This window comes from Bos taurus, chromosome 13, assembly GCF_002263795.3.
Source record: "Bos taurus isolate L1 Dominette 01449 registration number 42190680 breed Hereford chromosome 13, ARS-UCD2.0, whole genome shotgun sequence".
NCBI lineage: Eukaryota > Metazoa > Chordata > Mammalia > Artiodactyla > Bovidae > Bos > Bos taurus.
This window is the reverse complement of record NC_037340.1, coordinates 38,703,655-38,718,341: the sequence shown is the minus strand read 5'-3', so window position 1 is coordinate 38,718,341 and position 14,687 is coordinate 38,703,655. Positions and strand designations below refer to the sequence as shown.

Here is a 14,687-nt window from a genome sequence, read left to right as displayed (position 1 = left end):
AGGCCTCTCACCAAAACCTGACCAGGCTGTACCCCATCTCAGGTTTCCAGCTTCCAGAACTGTGAGAAATTTCTGCCATTGAAGTCCCCAGTCCACAGTCTTTTTACGTCCATGGCAGCCCACAGCTCCAGGAGGACCAGCCATGAGGACTCTCTGACTGAGAAGGGGGGCGGGGGATGGAGATCCACGTGGCAGCCAGAGTGAATGATGGCCTCGTCTCTCCTGCAGTGGGCACTGGCCTGCTTCTCTCAGTTCCTTCCTCCACAAGTTGAAGAAAACAGCACTTCTGGGAACAACATCTGCCTCTTCTCTAGCCGTGTTCCATCAGAAGTACCAGCTCCTAAGTTTGTCCTGAGTGAGGGCATGTACTTTAGAGCCAGGGACAGAGTGATCTATTCCTGTGACCTGCAGCGGACGTGGGGTGAACTGCTCAGATCCCCTTCAAGAAAGGACACGTGCAGGAGTGAGCAGTGTGGTCGGCTGAGCCAGGACTGTCTTCACGGCCATGTGACACACTCCATGGCTCAGCCCATTCTCAGAAGGCCCCATACTTGGCCGAATGCCCTGCTGTCACTGTCTCTAATTTCTTAGTAATTTTGAACCAAGAGGCCCCATTTTCATTTAGCCCTGGGTCCTGCTTACAGCTTCCAGCTTTGACAGCTCAGGTCAAGCTGAGTTCACATCCAACCAAGAATGGAGCAACGTTGGGCCTAGACGTTTCTCCTCGGATGGTCAGAGGGGTTGGTTCAGACCTTGCCAGGTCTGCACCTACTTCCTGGAGAACACAACAGTTCTGCCCTGTGAGATCCACTCCCCTCACCCAGCTGGATCCATATTCATATACTTTTTATTTGTTTTTAGTTAAGTATTTTATTTTTTCTTCTTTTAAAACTTTTTATTTTATATTGGCATACAGTTGATTAACAATGTTGTGATAGTTTCAGGTGGACAGCAAAGGGACTCAGCCATACATACATACGTATCCATTCTCTTCCAAACTCCCCTCCCATCCAGGCTGCCACATAACATTGAGCAGAGTTCCCTGTGCTGTACAGTAGGTCCTTGTTGGCTAACCATTTTAAATATAGCAATGTGTACCTGTCTATCCCAAATTCTCTAACTATCCTTTCCCTTCCTTTTTAATGGCTGACTAATATTCAACTGCATAATCTGTCCTTGAACATTTAGGTTGCTTCTACGTCCTGGCTATTGTAAATAGTACTGTAATGAACATTGTAATGAACATTGTAATGAACATTGGGCTGTATGTATCCTTTCAGGCCATGTTTTTCTCTGAATATATGCCCAGGAGAGGGATTTCAGGGTCATCAGTTCAGTTCAGTTCAGTTGGTCAGTCGTGTCTGACTCTTTGTGACCCCATGAACTGCAGCATGCCAGGCCTCCCTGTCCATTACCAGCTCTTGGAGTTTACTCAAACTCATATCCATTGAGTCAGTGATGCCATCCAACCATCTCATCCTCTGTCATCCCCTTCTCCTCCTGCCTTCAATCTTTCCCAGCATCAAGGTCTTTTCAAATGAATCAGCTCTTTGCATGAGGTGGCCAAAGTATTGGAGTTTCAGCTTCAACATCAGCCCTTCCAATGAACACTCAGGACTGATCTTCTTTAGGATGGACTGGTTGGATCTCCTTGCAGTCCAAGGGACTCTCAAGAGTCTTCTCCAACATCACAGTTCAAAAGCATCAATTCTTAGGTGCTCAGCTTTCTTTATAGTTCAACTCTCACATCCATACATGACTAATGGAAAAACCATAGCTTTGACTAGACAGACCTTTGTTGGCAAAGTAATGTCTCTGCTTTTTAATATGCTGTCTAGGTGGGTAACTTTCCTGCCAAGGAGTAAGCGTCATTTAATTTCATGGCTGCAATCACCATCTGCAGTGATCTTGGAGCCCAAAAAATAAAGTCAGCCACTGTTTCCACTGCTTCCCCATCTATTTGCCATAAAGTGATGGGACCAGATGCCATGATCTTAGTTTTCTGAATGTTGAACTTTAAGGCAACTTTTCCACTCTCCTCTTTCACTTTCATCAAGAAGTTCTTTAGTTCTTCTTCACTTTCTTCCATAAGGATGGTGTCATCTGCATATCTAAGGTTATTCATATTTCTCCCCACAATCTTGATTCCAGCTTGATCAGCTTGCAGGGTCACATTCCCACCAACAGTGTAGGAGGGGTCCCTTCTCTGCACATCCTCTCCAGCATTTATCATTTGTGGATTTTTTGATGATAGCCATTTTGACTGGTGTGAGTCAATATCTCATTGTACTTTTGATTTGCATTTTTCTAATAATTAGCGATGTTGAACATCTTTTCATGTGCCTCTTGGCTATATATCTGTATGTCTTCTTTGGAGAAATATCTGTTTAGGTCTACTGCCCATTTTTTTATTGGATCATTTGTTTTGATGCTATTAAGCCTCATGAGCTGTTTGTAAATTTTGGAGACTAATCCCTTGTCGGTTACATAATTTGCAAATATTTTCTCCCAATCTGCAGTACATTCATACACTTTTAAAAGCTTCCACTAATCTGTTCTCTTAAAACTGCAGGATTTTCATCTGCAACCTGCTGGAACTTTTAGTTTTCCATAATTGATGGGTTTTGGCTCCAAAATCACTACAGATGGTGACTGCAGCCATGAAATTAAAAGACGCTTACTCCTTGGAAGGAAAGTTATGACCAACCTAGATAGCATATTCAAAAGCAGAGACATTACTTTGCCAACAAAGGTCTATCTAGTCAAGGCTACGGTTTTTCCTATGGTCATGTATGGATGTGAGAGTTGGACTGTGAAGAAGGCTGAGCGCTGAAGAATTGATGCTTTTGAACTGTGGTGTTGGAGAAGACTCTTGAGAGTCCCTTGGACTGCAAGGAGATCCAACCAGTCCATTCTGAAGGAGATCAGCCTTGGGATTTCTTTGGAAGGAATGATGCTAAAGCTGAAACTCCAGTACTTTGGCCACCTCATGCAAAGAGTTGACTCATTGGAAAAGACTCTGATGCTGGGAGGGATTGGGGGCAGGAGGAGAAGGGGACGACAGAGGATGAGATGGCGGGATGGCATCACTGACTTGATGGATGTGAGTCTGAGTGAACTCCGGGAGTTGGTGATGGACAGGGAGGCCTGGCGTGCTGCGATTCATGGGGTCGCAAAGAGTCGGACACGACTGAGTGACTAATCTGATCTGATCTTAAATTTTTATAACCTCTTTTAAACAATTAATCATATGGCCTCATCCATCCCCGTCATTAGAATTTATCTGGTAATTTCATTGCAGATCTGCCTTGGAGACAGCGTTGTTCCCCACCTGGTGTACTGTATGGCCCTTATGGGCCTGGCCACCTCTAGGTCATCAAGGGCTCTGGCGGCCAGTGTTATATGCTGTTCTTTCTCAGGGGTGCAGCAAGATTGGTAAACTATCCCCACCCCCATAAGTGAGAGCAAAAGATCTCATCAATCAGGTAAACATCTTTGTGAAAAGTTCAGGGTCCTCAGAAAAACTTCCCAACTCACCCTCTGCCAGGCTTAGATCAGAAAAAAAAGGCACATGAACTCTTACTGGTTTTTTATTTTAGAAATTTCTCTCGGAGGCAGAATCATAGGGGCGGTTGGTTGGTGGTAATTTGTGACACTGTGGGTGTAAGTGAGGTTGAAAACGGGCCCTTGGTAACTTAAGATACAGAGAAGGAGCTCCTGGATGTGGTGAAGACCTTTGATGAATGGGTGTGCGGGGCTGTGCTCAGATGAATGGATACATGTTTGAAAAGGGCATCCTTCTTCCTCATGCAAAGAGCTGGATTCCAAAGGAAAGGGTAGTCAGGGGAGAGGGACTGTCCCTGGACTGCCTTCCTAACTCCAAACTCCTCCTCAAAGTCCCCCAGAATCCCACCCCACAACGTGCCTGTGCTTCAGACCCACTTCCAGAGAGACACCCGTGTTTGAAGAGAGTCCTCAGGCTTCCCTGTTAGCTCAGATGGTAAAGAATCTGCCTGCAATGCAGGAGACCCGGGTTCAGTCCCTGGGTTGGGAAGATACCCTGGAGAAAGGAATGGCTACCCACTCCAGTATTCTTGCCTGGAGGATCCCATGGACAGAGGAGCCTGGTGAGCTAGAGTCCATGGGGTCTCGAAGGGTCAGACATAACTGAACGACTAACGCTTTCACTCGGCTGCACAGGAGTTTTGAGCTCACAGCCTCTACCAGGCTTTGATCCTGTTGTGGAAGCCTCTGAGGACGAAAATAAACTTGCTCAGCTTAAAAGCTAGGGGAGTCTTTTATCAAAAATTTTCAGCCACACTCTTTATTGGTGAAAAGAAAGAGAAAAAACGCAGCCCCTCCCCTCACTGGCTAAAATCTTGATTACTATATGTCGTTCCCTGGAAACAAGCATGAACATCTCCAGAAAACATCAACCATTAATAGCACTTAACCTCCTCAGGCTACAAAACAGCCAAAAGAGCCACTTAGGGGCAAAGCATCTTCTGATTAGTTCTTTAAGGGAAAATCTCTCCTCAGTAGGAAATGGTCCAGGGGTTGCCAGATGGAAATGTGGAAATACCCACCACCCAACGGTCCAGCAGGCCAAGCTGCCGCGCATCCCAGCATCTTCCCCGACTCCTCCCTGGCTGCATCACTGTAGCCCCTCCATGCCCCACCCCCACCAAAAGCCAGGGTCCCCTGCCCACCCAGCTTCACAGGCACCTGCAAACCCCATCCTGGGCTTGGGGAGCCTACAGCTGTTCTTGAGAGGTAACCAAACATCCATTTTAATTACACTGTGGGCTGTATAAATATTGTGCTCCACAAAATGGTACGAAGCAGATATTTTTAGGGGGTCACAGATGCTTCATGGGATTATCCGAGTCACAGGTCTGGAAGAATTTTTCCTCCAAAGAAAAGGAAAAGCACGTCTCCAACATCTGCTGTGGGGACTCTTGAGGGGCTCGACTCCTTCGCATCGTCAGTTTCCTTCTGAAACCCAGCAGGTGGGCTATAAGCAAATGGAGCAGATCCAACACCAGGCTAACCAGACGCCTGACCCCAACACGGGCTGCGTCCCCACCCTGGACCTGCCTGGCCTCCCGATTCATGATTCACCTTGCAAACACTCCTTACTAAGCACCTACTGGGTGCCAGATGCCATGGCTGTCACTGCAAATGTGGGCGAGACACTAACACACGCTAAGTGGTGGAAAGGGACTTCTGGTCACAAAGATGTACAAGGTTCACAGCATCCCTGGTGGAAACTGCCCTCAACTGGAAACAACTCGAATACCATGGACACTGCTCAGCAGGAATGCGCGTGAACCACGACGTCCCACAAGCATGCCTGGAGCTCAGACACAGGAGGAAGAAGAAGATTCTGAGGTGAAAAAGCCGTTTACCTGAAATACACAAGCAGGCATCAGCATGAGGTCAGAAGTCAGAACAGCGGGCACCCTCGAGGAGGAGGGACAGAAGGGGCCTGAGGGGGGCTCCCGCGGTACTGACACTTCCTGTTTCTCAAGTCACGTACTGGCTACAAAGGTCTGTTCCATTTGAGAAAATCTGTGGAGCTGCACACTCATGGTTTGCAGATTTCTCCAGTAAGAGGTGTATTTTAAAATAGTAAAGAACAGCGATGTGCTGTCCCACGGTCAGGAAATGGCCAGGGCAAGACCCAGCCCCAGGTGTCCCGGCACCAGGGTCCAGGCTCTCACCCTTGGGTCCTGCTGCCCCCAAGAATCAGAGCCCCCAGGTGGGGTGCCTGGGAGCCAGCCCCTGCTGTGCTCCAATCTCTGGGTCTCGCATGACTGCCTCCCCCATCTTCTCTAGCTGACTGTAGCCGCCTGAGGGCTTCCTTGGGTGTCTGCAACCCACTGTGCCTGGGAGTCAGCACCACTGTCCCAGGAGCAGCCCCTTTGCAGCCCCTGTCCTTGATGGGACGCCCTCAAGCTGCGTCCCTGGCATCTCCCTGAAATCCTCTTGGGTTGAGCTCAGAGGGGACCTGCTCAGATGCAAACCCTGCACCTTCTGCTATCCTTCCTGGGCTCACATCCCAACGCCCCAACTGATGGGACCACAACAGGACCCCTCACACTCGAGGGGCAGTAAATCCCCCTCCAGGCTTTCGTTGCTCAGTAGCTTAGTTGTGTCTGACTCTCTGCGACACCATGGACTGCAAAATGCCAGTCTTACCTATCTTTCACCATCTCCTGAAGCTTTCTCAAACTCATGTCCATTGAGGCAGTGATACCATCCAACCATCTCATCCTCTGCCATCCCCTTCTCCTCCTGCCCTCCATCTTTCCCAGCATCAGGGTCTTTTCCAATGAGTCGGCTCATCACATCAGGGGGCCAAAGTATTGGAGCTTCAGCATCGGTCCTTTCAGTGAAGATTCAGGGTTGATTTTCTTTAAGATTGACTGGTGTCAAGTTAGAAGGGCTCATTTCGCCTCCTTCACTTGTAAAGCAGTCCATCATCAGGACCTCCCTAAAGGATACAGGCAACTATGAGAAAAGTTTCAGTTGGGTAGGTCAAGTATAACCTTTAACCATTCAGGAGGACATTCTTTGGAGACGAGATCTATGTGAATCCTTACAGAATAAGTACAGATGCAAGGTGGAAAAGAGCATCTGAGATTGGCGGTCATTCCTGCAGAAACGAGGAGGTGAGAAGTGGACTATGCCCACTGGGGTGTGTGCCCATCTGGAAGAACACACAGACGCTGGTAACTGCAGGGGCCTCTGGGTATAAAAATAGGAGAAGGGGACCACGAGAGGGATGAAAAACTGAATTTCCTCCATGCTCCTCTGTACTATTTGGATATTTTTTTCCTTATGTGTGTGTTTTTCAAAAAAAAAATATTAAGGAGCTTATTTATTCATTCAACAAGCAATTTTGGTATGTACAATGGGTACTGGGCACTAAGAAAATGACATCCAGTGACAGCAGGGAGGCCCTGACTGATTCCCACCTTTGGGGGCAGACTGGTGCTGAGGGCTGTGCAGCTGAGCCCTGTAACCTGTCATCCAGGCTGAGGTCTCTGACCGAGGGGGTACCATAAACTGAACATCAAGATAGCGGTGTGGAAGTGAGACCCAGACAGGATAACACCCACCCACAGCCAGAACACAGGGGTGGAAAAAAAGGGAGGCCATAGAACCTTGGGAAGATGACAGCTGAATGGGGGCAGCTTCCTGGAGGAATTGAGGGTAGGACTTAGATGATGGGTTCGGGGGCAGGCAGAACTCTGGTCTCCAAGAAGATGCTACTCCCCACACCCAGAACCATGGCTCTGAGGATACATTACACCCACGAGCACCCAGCCTGTCTCAGCCAGGGTGGCTGCCACAAAGCACCGTAGACGGAGTGTCCTAACAGCAGACACTTATTCCTCCAGTTCTCGAGGTTGGACGGCTGAGGTCAGGGGCCACACAATCAGGTTCTGCTGAGAATGCTCTAGCTGGTTTGCAGGTGGCACCTTCCTGCTGCGTCCTCACATGGTGGAGAGAGACGGCGCGTGTGAATCTTGGTGGAATGGGTCTAACGGTTCAGTCCACATGGCGTTACTTACACAGCCACAGGGACTCCGCAGGTGTCATTAAGGTTACCGATAGGCTGACATGAAGAGAGAAGATTCTCCTGGGTTACCTGGGTGGCAGTCACCCGAATCCTTTCAACCCAGAGGCAGAGATGAAGGCAGAAGGGTTCAGAGAGCACACTGAGGCCTGAGAAGGCCTCCTCGTACTGCCGCAGGCTTTGCAGAGGGGCCGGCCTAGTGACCAGGAAGGTGGCTGGCTTCCAGGAGCTGAGAGAGCTGGCCTGGCTGACAACCAGTGAGGCTATGGGGACCTCGGTGCTACCACCATGAGGAATTGAACTGACCCTTTCCCGGGCCCCCAGATAAGAGCCCAGTCTGGCCAACACCCTCACTTCAGGCCTGTGAGATGGAAGCGAGGAACCCAGTCAGCCCTGCCCCCACTTCTGACCTGCAGATGCTATGAGAGTGTGAATGGTGCTGTTGGCAGCTGCTGAGTCTGTGGTGAGCTGAGCACGTGTGTGAGTCCACACAGGAACACTCCACTGAGGTGACCGATGCCGCGCGGAACTGGGGCCTGAAGGCCGGTACCCACGGGCCCCAGCAAAGCAAGCCTGCCGGAGAAAATGACCACCTAGGCACGACGGCAGGGGGCCACCGACTCAGCCCGAAGGTCCAGGAGGCAGAGCACAGGGTGAGGCCCGGCCTACCTGGAAGGCCCAGTGAGGCCCCCGTCCCCCCAGCCTGGCAGGAACAGGGTCCAGTGTGACCAAATGACCCAACTCTTCAAGAGAATCCAGAAACTCACTTTTTACATGAAATATTCTCATTCCAATTTTAAAAACACTGTGCTGGCCAACCTTGAGCAGAACAAGCAAATGAGAGAAGTCTTGAGCCAGAGGTGAGCTTCTGGGGCATCCACCAACTGTGAGAGGTCAGGCAGAAGAGCACCCAAGTGGGGGCCTTTCCAGGAGGCCATGGGGATCCAGTCCTCCCTACCATGCAGAAGAGGAGGGACTCACACTCACAGAAGACCCCAGCCCCCGTGCCCTGTGGGGGACCCAGTCCCAGCCCCCGACAACCAGACAGCTTAAGGGCAATGGGCCTTTTTCCAGAGGCCGCCACTGAGGCCAGAACGGGGAACCTCCCAGACATGAGCTGGTGACTCTGTCTCAAAACTACACATCCAATTCCAAAATCTGAGTCTGTCCAGCCACTCCACCCAGCCTCCTGGCATCACAAGACTTTTGATGGCACAGGGGTTTGCTGTGTGTTCCCGAGGCCTGAACTCTTCCCCCCTCGCTAGTGAACCAGCCCCCTCCTCGCTCAAGGCTTGGCTGTCCTGTCTAGCGCTCACCATGGCAGCCACCCTTCCGGCAGCCCAACATTTTGGATCCTGTTCCCTCACCCTTGGTAGCTCAGGGTCTCAGCTTCCCAGACCCAAATTCCTGAGAAAGTACTCTACCTGGTTTGAGTCATGTTTCTGCCCCGAGTGATGCTGGGTCAGAGGTCTCTAGCCAATCCATGGGGTGGGCTTCCCTGTGGTCAGATGTCAGTCCAGGCAGGACCTCTCTGTAACCCTTCCCTCCCTCCTCACACCCCTCCAGACCCTTATCCCATTTTTAAGCAAACTCATCTCAGGGCCAATCCCCAGAGGTATGAGTAGGACCATCAGGGGACAGGCTCGAGCCAGTCGTGTCCCTAACAGCAGCCCCCCCAAACGCCTGACACTCGTAAATGCAGCTCAAACAGCAGTGCCTGGACTAGGCACGGTAAGTGGTCTCTCATATCATCCAAAGACTCTGAGATGCCCATCATGACCACAGGCAGGGGCACTGGCAGCAACACCACACCATTTACCTCCTCATCTGCTGAGTGGCCCAGGTGAGCCAGGAAGCCCCACATCCCACTCCCAAACCATCAGCGACTCCTGACCACAGAGCTGAGAGTCAACTCAGCCCAGGGTCTCTTCACTTCCCTCTGAGAAGATGAGATTTTGACAGCAATGAGCTCCTTCTCTGCCTCGTTCCGACATGGAGAACTTCAGAAACCTGTGCAGGGACCACAGGTCAGTGAGAAAAACAGACACACGATGAGGTCGGAGGATGACTCGTGCCCAGGGGAGGCTTGAGTCTTAAATTCTCTTTATAAAAACTTCATTTTGTGTGAAGCAATTATCCTTCAATAAAAAAAAAAAAAAAAAAACTTCATTTTGAATGGAGGGCAGAAGGCTATTAAGACAGTGCTATTGAGTTTATAGGGCTCCCCTGGTGGCTCAGATGGTAATGAGCCTGCCTGCAGTGCAGGAGACCCGGGTTTGATCCCTGGGTGAGGAAGATCCCCTGGAGAAGGAAATGGCAACCCACTCCAGTATTCTTGCCTGGAGAATCCCATGGATGGAGGAGCCTGGAGGGCTACAGTCCACTGAGTTTTATGGACACATAGTAAACTGCCTATGTGTATGTAAGTACACAATCTGATCTACGAAAAACATAATGCCTGTGAAACCGTCACCACCCCCAGGGCAATCAACGCATCCACCACCCCAAACTGCCTCCCCACTCCCCACCCATCCCCGTCTCCTGGCAACCACTGACCTTTCTGCCACTACAGTTTACATGTCTGCTATGTTACATGAGTAGACCACAGGCACACACTTGTTTCCTCTGGCCTTGCTCACTCTGCACAGTTCCAACATTCACCGTGTGGTTGTGCCCACAATGAAAATTCAACCCCATTTCTTGCTGAGTAGTATTCCAGGGTAGAACATCCCTTGATCTGTCAATTGTTGATGGACATTCAGTTTATTTCTAGTCTGGGACAATCCCAAATACACTGCCATGAACATTCACGTACAAATTTTTATACTTGTGTGTACGCTTTTCTCTTGGGAAAATACCTAGGGAAGGACTAGTTGGATTGTTTGGCAGGCATGTGTTTAAGGATGGCCATTTCCATGAAGCTCCTGGGTGGCTTTTGGAGGGTCCACACTGTGTGTATTTAACCTACAAGATAAGGTGCACACTGGTCATGAGGAACTAATGACCCACACACTCACCCACAGGGAGGCCTCATCAGGCTGCAGCTGCTTCGTTCCATGTGTGGAGGGGGTTCCCAGAAGGAAATATCTCCCAGCATCACCTCTGATTTTGTGAAATGCTCAGTGCACAAGTTCCTGATGCCAGAAATGGCCCACGAGAGGGCTGTGTAATCTGTCTGCGGGAGACCCTCGACATGCTGGAACATCTCACAGGTCTACAGCAGATCAGTTGTGATCTTCACTGAAAGCTGTGCGTGGACCACAGCAGGGGTTCTGTAAGGGCGGTCTCACCAGCATCACCTGGGAGCTGGGCTAGAAATGCACATTCCCCACGCCATCCAGACCTACAGAGTTGAAACAATGAGTGGAGCCCCGCCATGTGGGCTTCCAGGTAATCAGATGTACATTCCAATTTAAGAACCAGCAGCCTAGAACATTTTTTAAGCCCTTCGACTCTACTGGAATTAAATCCATCAGAAGTTGTGTTACATCAGGGGCACACCCCCTCTGTGACCTCATTCCATCCCCACAGCTGTGGAAAGAAAGTGAAAGTGTGAGTCGTACCCGACTCTCTACTGCCCCATGGACTGTAGCCCACCAGGCTCCTCTGTCCATGGGATTCTCCAGGCAAGAATACTGGAGTGGGTAGCCATTCCCTTCTCCAAAGGATCTTCCCAACCCAGGGATCAAACTTGGGACTCCTGCACTGCAGGCAGATTCTTTACCGTCTGAGCCACCAGGAGAGTTCACCCTTTTAGAACACTGCAACCCTGTGTTAAAGTCTCCTCAAAGAGCCAGGCTGCCAATGGAATACTGCAAAGTGATGGTCATCACTTCTTTCCCAAAGACTCCAAACAAAATGAAAGTTCCAGGAACTCAATCGCTGAAGCATTTAAACCCAGCTGTCAAAACCACCTGTGTGTCTACCTGGGGCTTTCACCCTAGCGTATTATGACATAAATAAATCTAAGGAAAGAAAAAGACAAAGATTTTAGGTGATACACTACAATTCTCTTTACTGCTCTAGAACCCTCGCTCCAAATTAACACATCAGCAGGAACATTAATCAAACTTGAATAGGAAGAATTTGAGTAAAAATATTGAATACTTTTTGTTTTAATCTTCAGCTTAAGCATGATTGCTGCTTGACATTGTAATTGGAGAGAAGGTCTGCTCATTTTCCTGATATTCCGGCAGGCTTACCACTTAGCCCAGTCCTTGAAAACTCTCTCCAGCTTCTGGCCAAGCAGAACTTTGCCGCTCACTTTGAACTTGCCGGCAAGGAAAGCCTTCTGAGGGTTCATTTTGCCCAAAATCAACTCCATGAAGACAGGCTCGGGGATTGTGAAGACGGTGTCCGCTGGGAGCCTGGCAGGTCCTCGATACGTGTCCCCAGAGCCGTTCTTCAGATCAATGGTCCACTGGTGGACAGTCTTCCCATCTTTGGTGATGTCCAGCTGGAAGATGGCATTGACTTTCTTCACCAGCTGGCTCCCCACTTCTTTGACGTGCTGGCTGATGTCCTCAAACACTGGGACGGTCTGGAATTCTGACAGCGAGAGAGGGTGTGGCACAGCAGGTTCCCGACCTGGACCCAGTTCCTTGAACTGGCCTGCCTGCGGCCCATCCCCTGCCTTGATCTTGAGCTGATGGTCAATTCTCTTCCACATCCCACTGCACTGGTCCTCCTGACCTTGCCGACTGGTGTGTGAGCAGCTGCGGCCAGGTTAATATACACAAGGTCAGATTGTGACATCAAAGGCAAGGCCAAGCGGGGACTCAGGCTGTGTGTGTGTGCCACAGTCTCATTGGCTGAACGGGTGCTAAACACGTGACATGGGGTTAGGGCTCGGCCAGGTCATTGTGACACAGATCCACACCACCACTCCCCTAAACCACAAGGTCCCACAAGCCCAGCCCAGAAAGGTCTGGACCCTGGGCTGGGAATAAAGGAAACTGGCCCGCAGAAGGTTCTCTGGTGACATGAGCTCTGTCTTTTCAACAGCCCTAACTGAGAGAGCACTCATTCTGATTCTTTCAAAAGCAGATGATCTTAAGGTCCAGATACTGGTGCTTCAACTACCTACTGGGGAGTGGGAAAAACTGTTAGAACAAAACAGCTGGTGGAGGAGGGCTCAGCACCAGGGCCTGCACTGGAAGCTTCCAGAAGCAGAATGAGAGGGGAAAAAGGAAAGAAACAAATATCCCTGAGGTCGGCAGAAGACACTGCTGGTCTCACAGGATAACTGCAGACACTATCACAGCCCTCACTCCAAGCCACAACACCGCTGTAGGCACTGCACATGTATTTTATCAACACACTTAACTCTCCATATAACTGTCTGAGGTGGGTACTGGTACAATCCTCATTTTACAGATGAGGAAGCTGAGGCAAGAAGTGAAGTGACTTTCCAAAGCCACCCAGTGAGTCGTAGGGCAGCCAGGTTTAAACAGAGGGAGAAAGACTTCAGAGCCCACTTTGGGTCTGCCTGATGCTTTCTCATGATGAGGTTGAGGGCTTAGGCAGGAATGCCACCGCAGGGATCTTGTGCCTTCGCCGTGCATCCTATCAGGGGGTCTATGGTGCCAGAATGTCCCCCCACGGTGATGCTGACCTTGATTCCTTGGTTAAGGTGGCGTCACCGGGTGATGGGCAGCTCCCTGCAGAGTTACTGCTTCTCCCTTTGTAATGAATAAATGTCTCGTGGAAGATGATACTTTGAGACTCTGCAAATACCCTGTTTCCTATCACACTCCAGCCCACTCCTGTCTGCCCCCATCCCTGACCCACTGGTGTTAAATGCCCATCACTCCTTTTAGATTTAATGACTGGAATTCTGCTGGAAGAATGAGCTTTCCCTCATTTTTTTCACCTGTGCAATCATTTATTTATCCCAATATGGACTCATGGATATTGCTTTATTCTTATCATCTGTTATGATGATTATTTATTTTCTCACTCACCTTGTCCCAGATTGGGTCATTGGGAGCTCTGGCCAGGTGGGTACTTGTGTCCTTTCCCCACCATGGTGTTCTTAAATGTAAGTGAAGCTGGTAGGGAGTTGCTGGAAGCTCTTTTCTCTCTGGGAGGAATTCAGAAAGTACAAAAGTTTTCAGTACATTTTCTTTGGTACTTGATGGATGAGCTGGTATTATTAACATGGAGCAGTTAAACAAAATCCAATGGGCTCCAAAACCAAGTCTTTCCCCTGAGGCCACCAAGTATGCAACTAATACATTAAGAGTTTAAAATGAAGAGGATGGATTGCCCCAGTAAGCTCGCTGGGAACAGTCAATGGACCACCGAGCCCCATGCCCACCATGCCTGATTTTCCTCAAGGATGGGTTGTCCCTTCTGAACTGTTCAGATGGGTCCCCAACAAGGCTGCCATTCCTGCCTCAGCATGTCAGAGGAGAATACAGTTTCACAGCCCATGCATATCCCTCCATGAGTTCCTATCTTTTAGAGGAGGATATTTCTACTATCGGGCTTCCCAGGTGGCTCAGTGGTAAGGAATCCACCTGCCAAGCAGGAGACTTGAGTTCAATCCCTGAGTCAGGAAGATCTGCTGAAGAAGGAAGTGACAACCCACTTCAGTATTCTTGCTTGGGAAATCCCATGGACAGAGGAGCCTGGCGGGCTATAGTCCATGGGGTCACAAAAGAGTCGGACCCGACTTAGGGACTAAACAATAATAAGTACTGGCAAAGGTGTGGGAAAAGAAGCCTCCCACACTGTTGGTGGGAATGTAAACTGGTGCAGCCACAGTGGAAAACAGTATAGTTTCCCTAAAAAACTAAAAATAGATCTACCATATAGTCCAGCAATCTCACTCTTCGGCATATATCCAGAAAAGATGAAACCTCTAACTGAAAAGATATATTCACCCAATGTTCACTGCAGCACTGTTGACAGTAGCCAAGACATGTGTTAAGTTTCTTCAGTCGTATCCAACTCTGTGCGACCCCATGGACTGTAACCGGCCAGGCTCCTCTGTCCATGGGATTCTCCAGGCAAGAATAATGGAGTGGGGTGCCATGCTTCCCTGGTGGCTCAGATGGTAAAGAATCTCCCTGCAATGCAGGAGACCAGGGTTTGATCC

At 49.6% G+C, this 14,687-nt stretch overlaps 2 protein-coding genes across 3 annotated transcripts in view; both read right to left on the bottom strand.

The window, feature by feature from the left end:
• Nucleotides 1-3,574: 3,574 nt before the first annotated feature.
• DTD1 (D-aminoacyl-tRNA deacylase 1) overlaps nt 3,575-14,687 on the bottom strand; it is a 121,174-nt gene continuing 110,061 nt past the window's right edge. The window contains exons 7-9 of the transcript XR_009496780.1: nt 13,549-13,667; nt 6,202-6,496; nt 3,575-5,408 (exon numbers count right to left, since the gene is read on the bottom strand). The gene's annotated coding sequence lies outside the window, so the exon portion shown is untranslated. The remainder of the gene's footprint in view (nt 5,409-6,201; nt 6,497-13,548; nt 13,668-14,687) is intronic.
• On the bottom strand, nt 11,574-13,633 carry SCP2D1 (SCP2 sterol binding domain containing 1). Of its 2 annotated transcripts, XM_005214327.5 has the most exons (2): nt 13,549-13,633; nt 11,574-12,300 (listed from the first exon to the last, which is right to left on the bottom strand). In XM_005214327.5, exons 1-2 carry the CDS (start codon nt 13,566-13,568, stop codon nt 11,784-11,786), a joined length of 537 nt encoding a protein of 178 aa, XP_005214384.1. In that variant the 5' UTR covers nt 13,569-13,633; the 3' UTR covers nt 11,574-11,783. The 2 variants fall into 2 exon arrangements, with proteins under 2 accessions (XP_005214384.1, NP_001035597.1); NM_001040507.2 differs by lacking the exon at nt 13,549-13,633 and having other exon boundaries at nt 11,574-12,287.

Coding starts and splice junctions, on each gene's coding strand:
- SCP2D1 (XM_005214327.5), bottom strand. CDS start 13,568: ATGACCCAATCTGGGACAAG. Junction 12,301..13,548: donor ATGACCCAATCTGGGACAAG/GTGAGTGAGAAA, acceptor ACCTGGCCGCAG/CTGCTCACACACCAGTCGGC.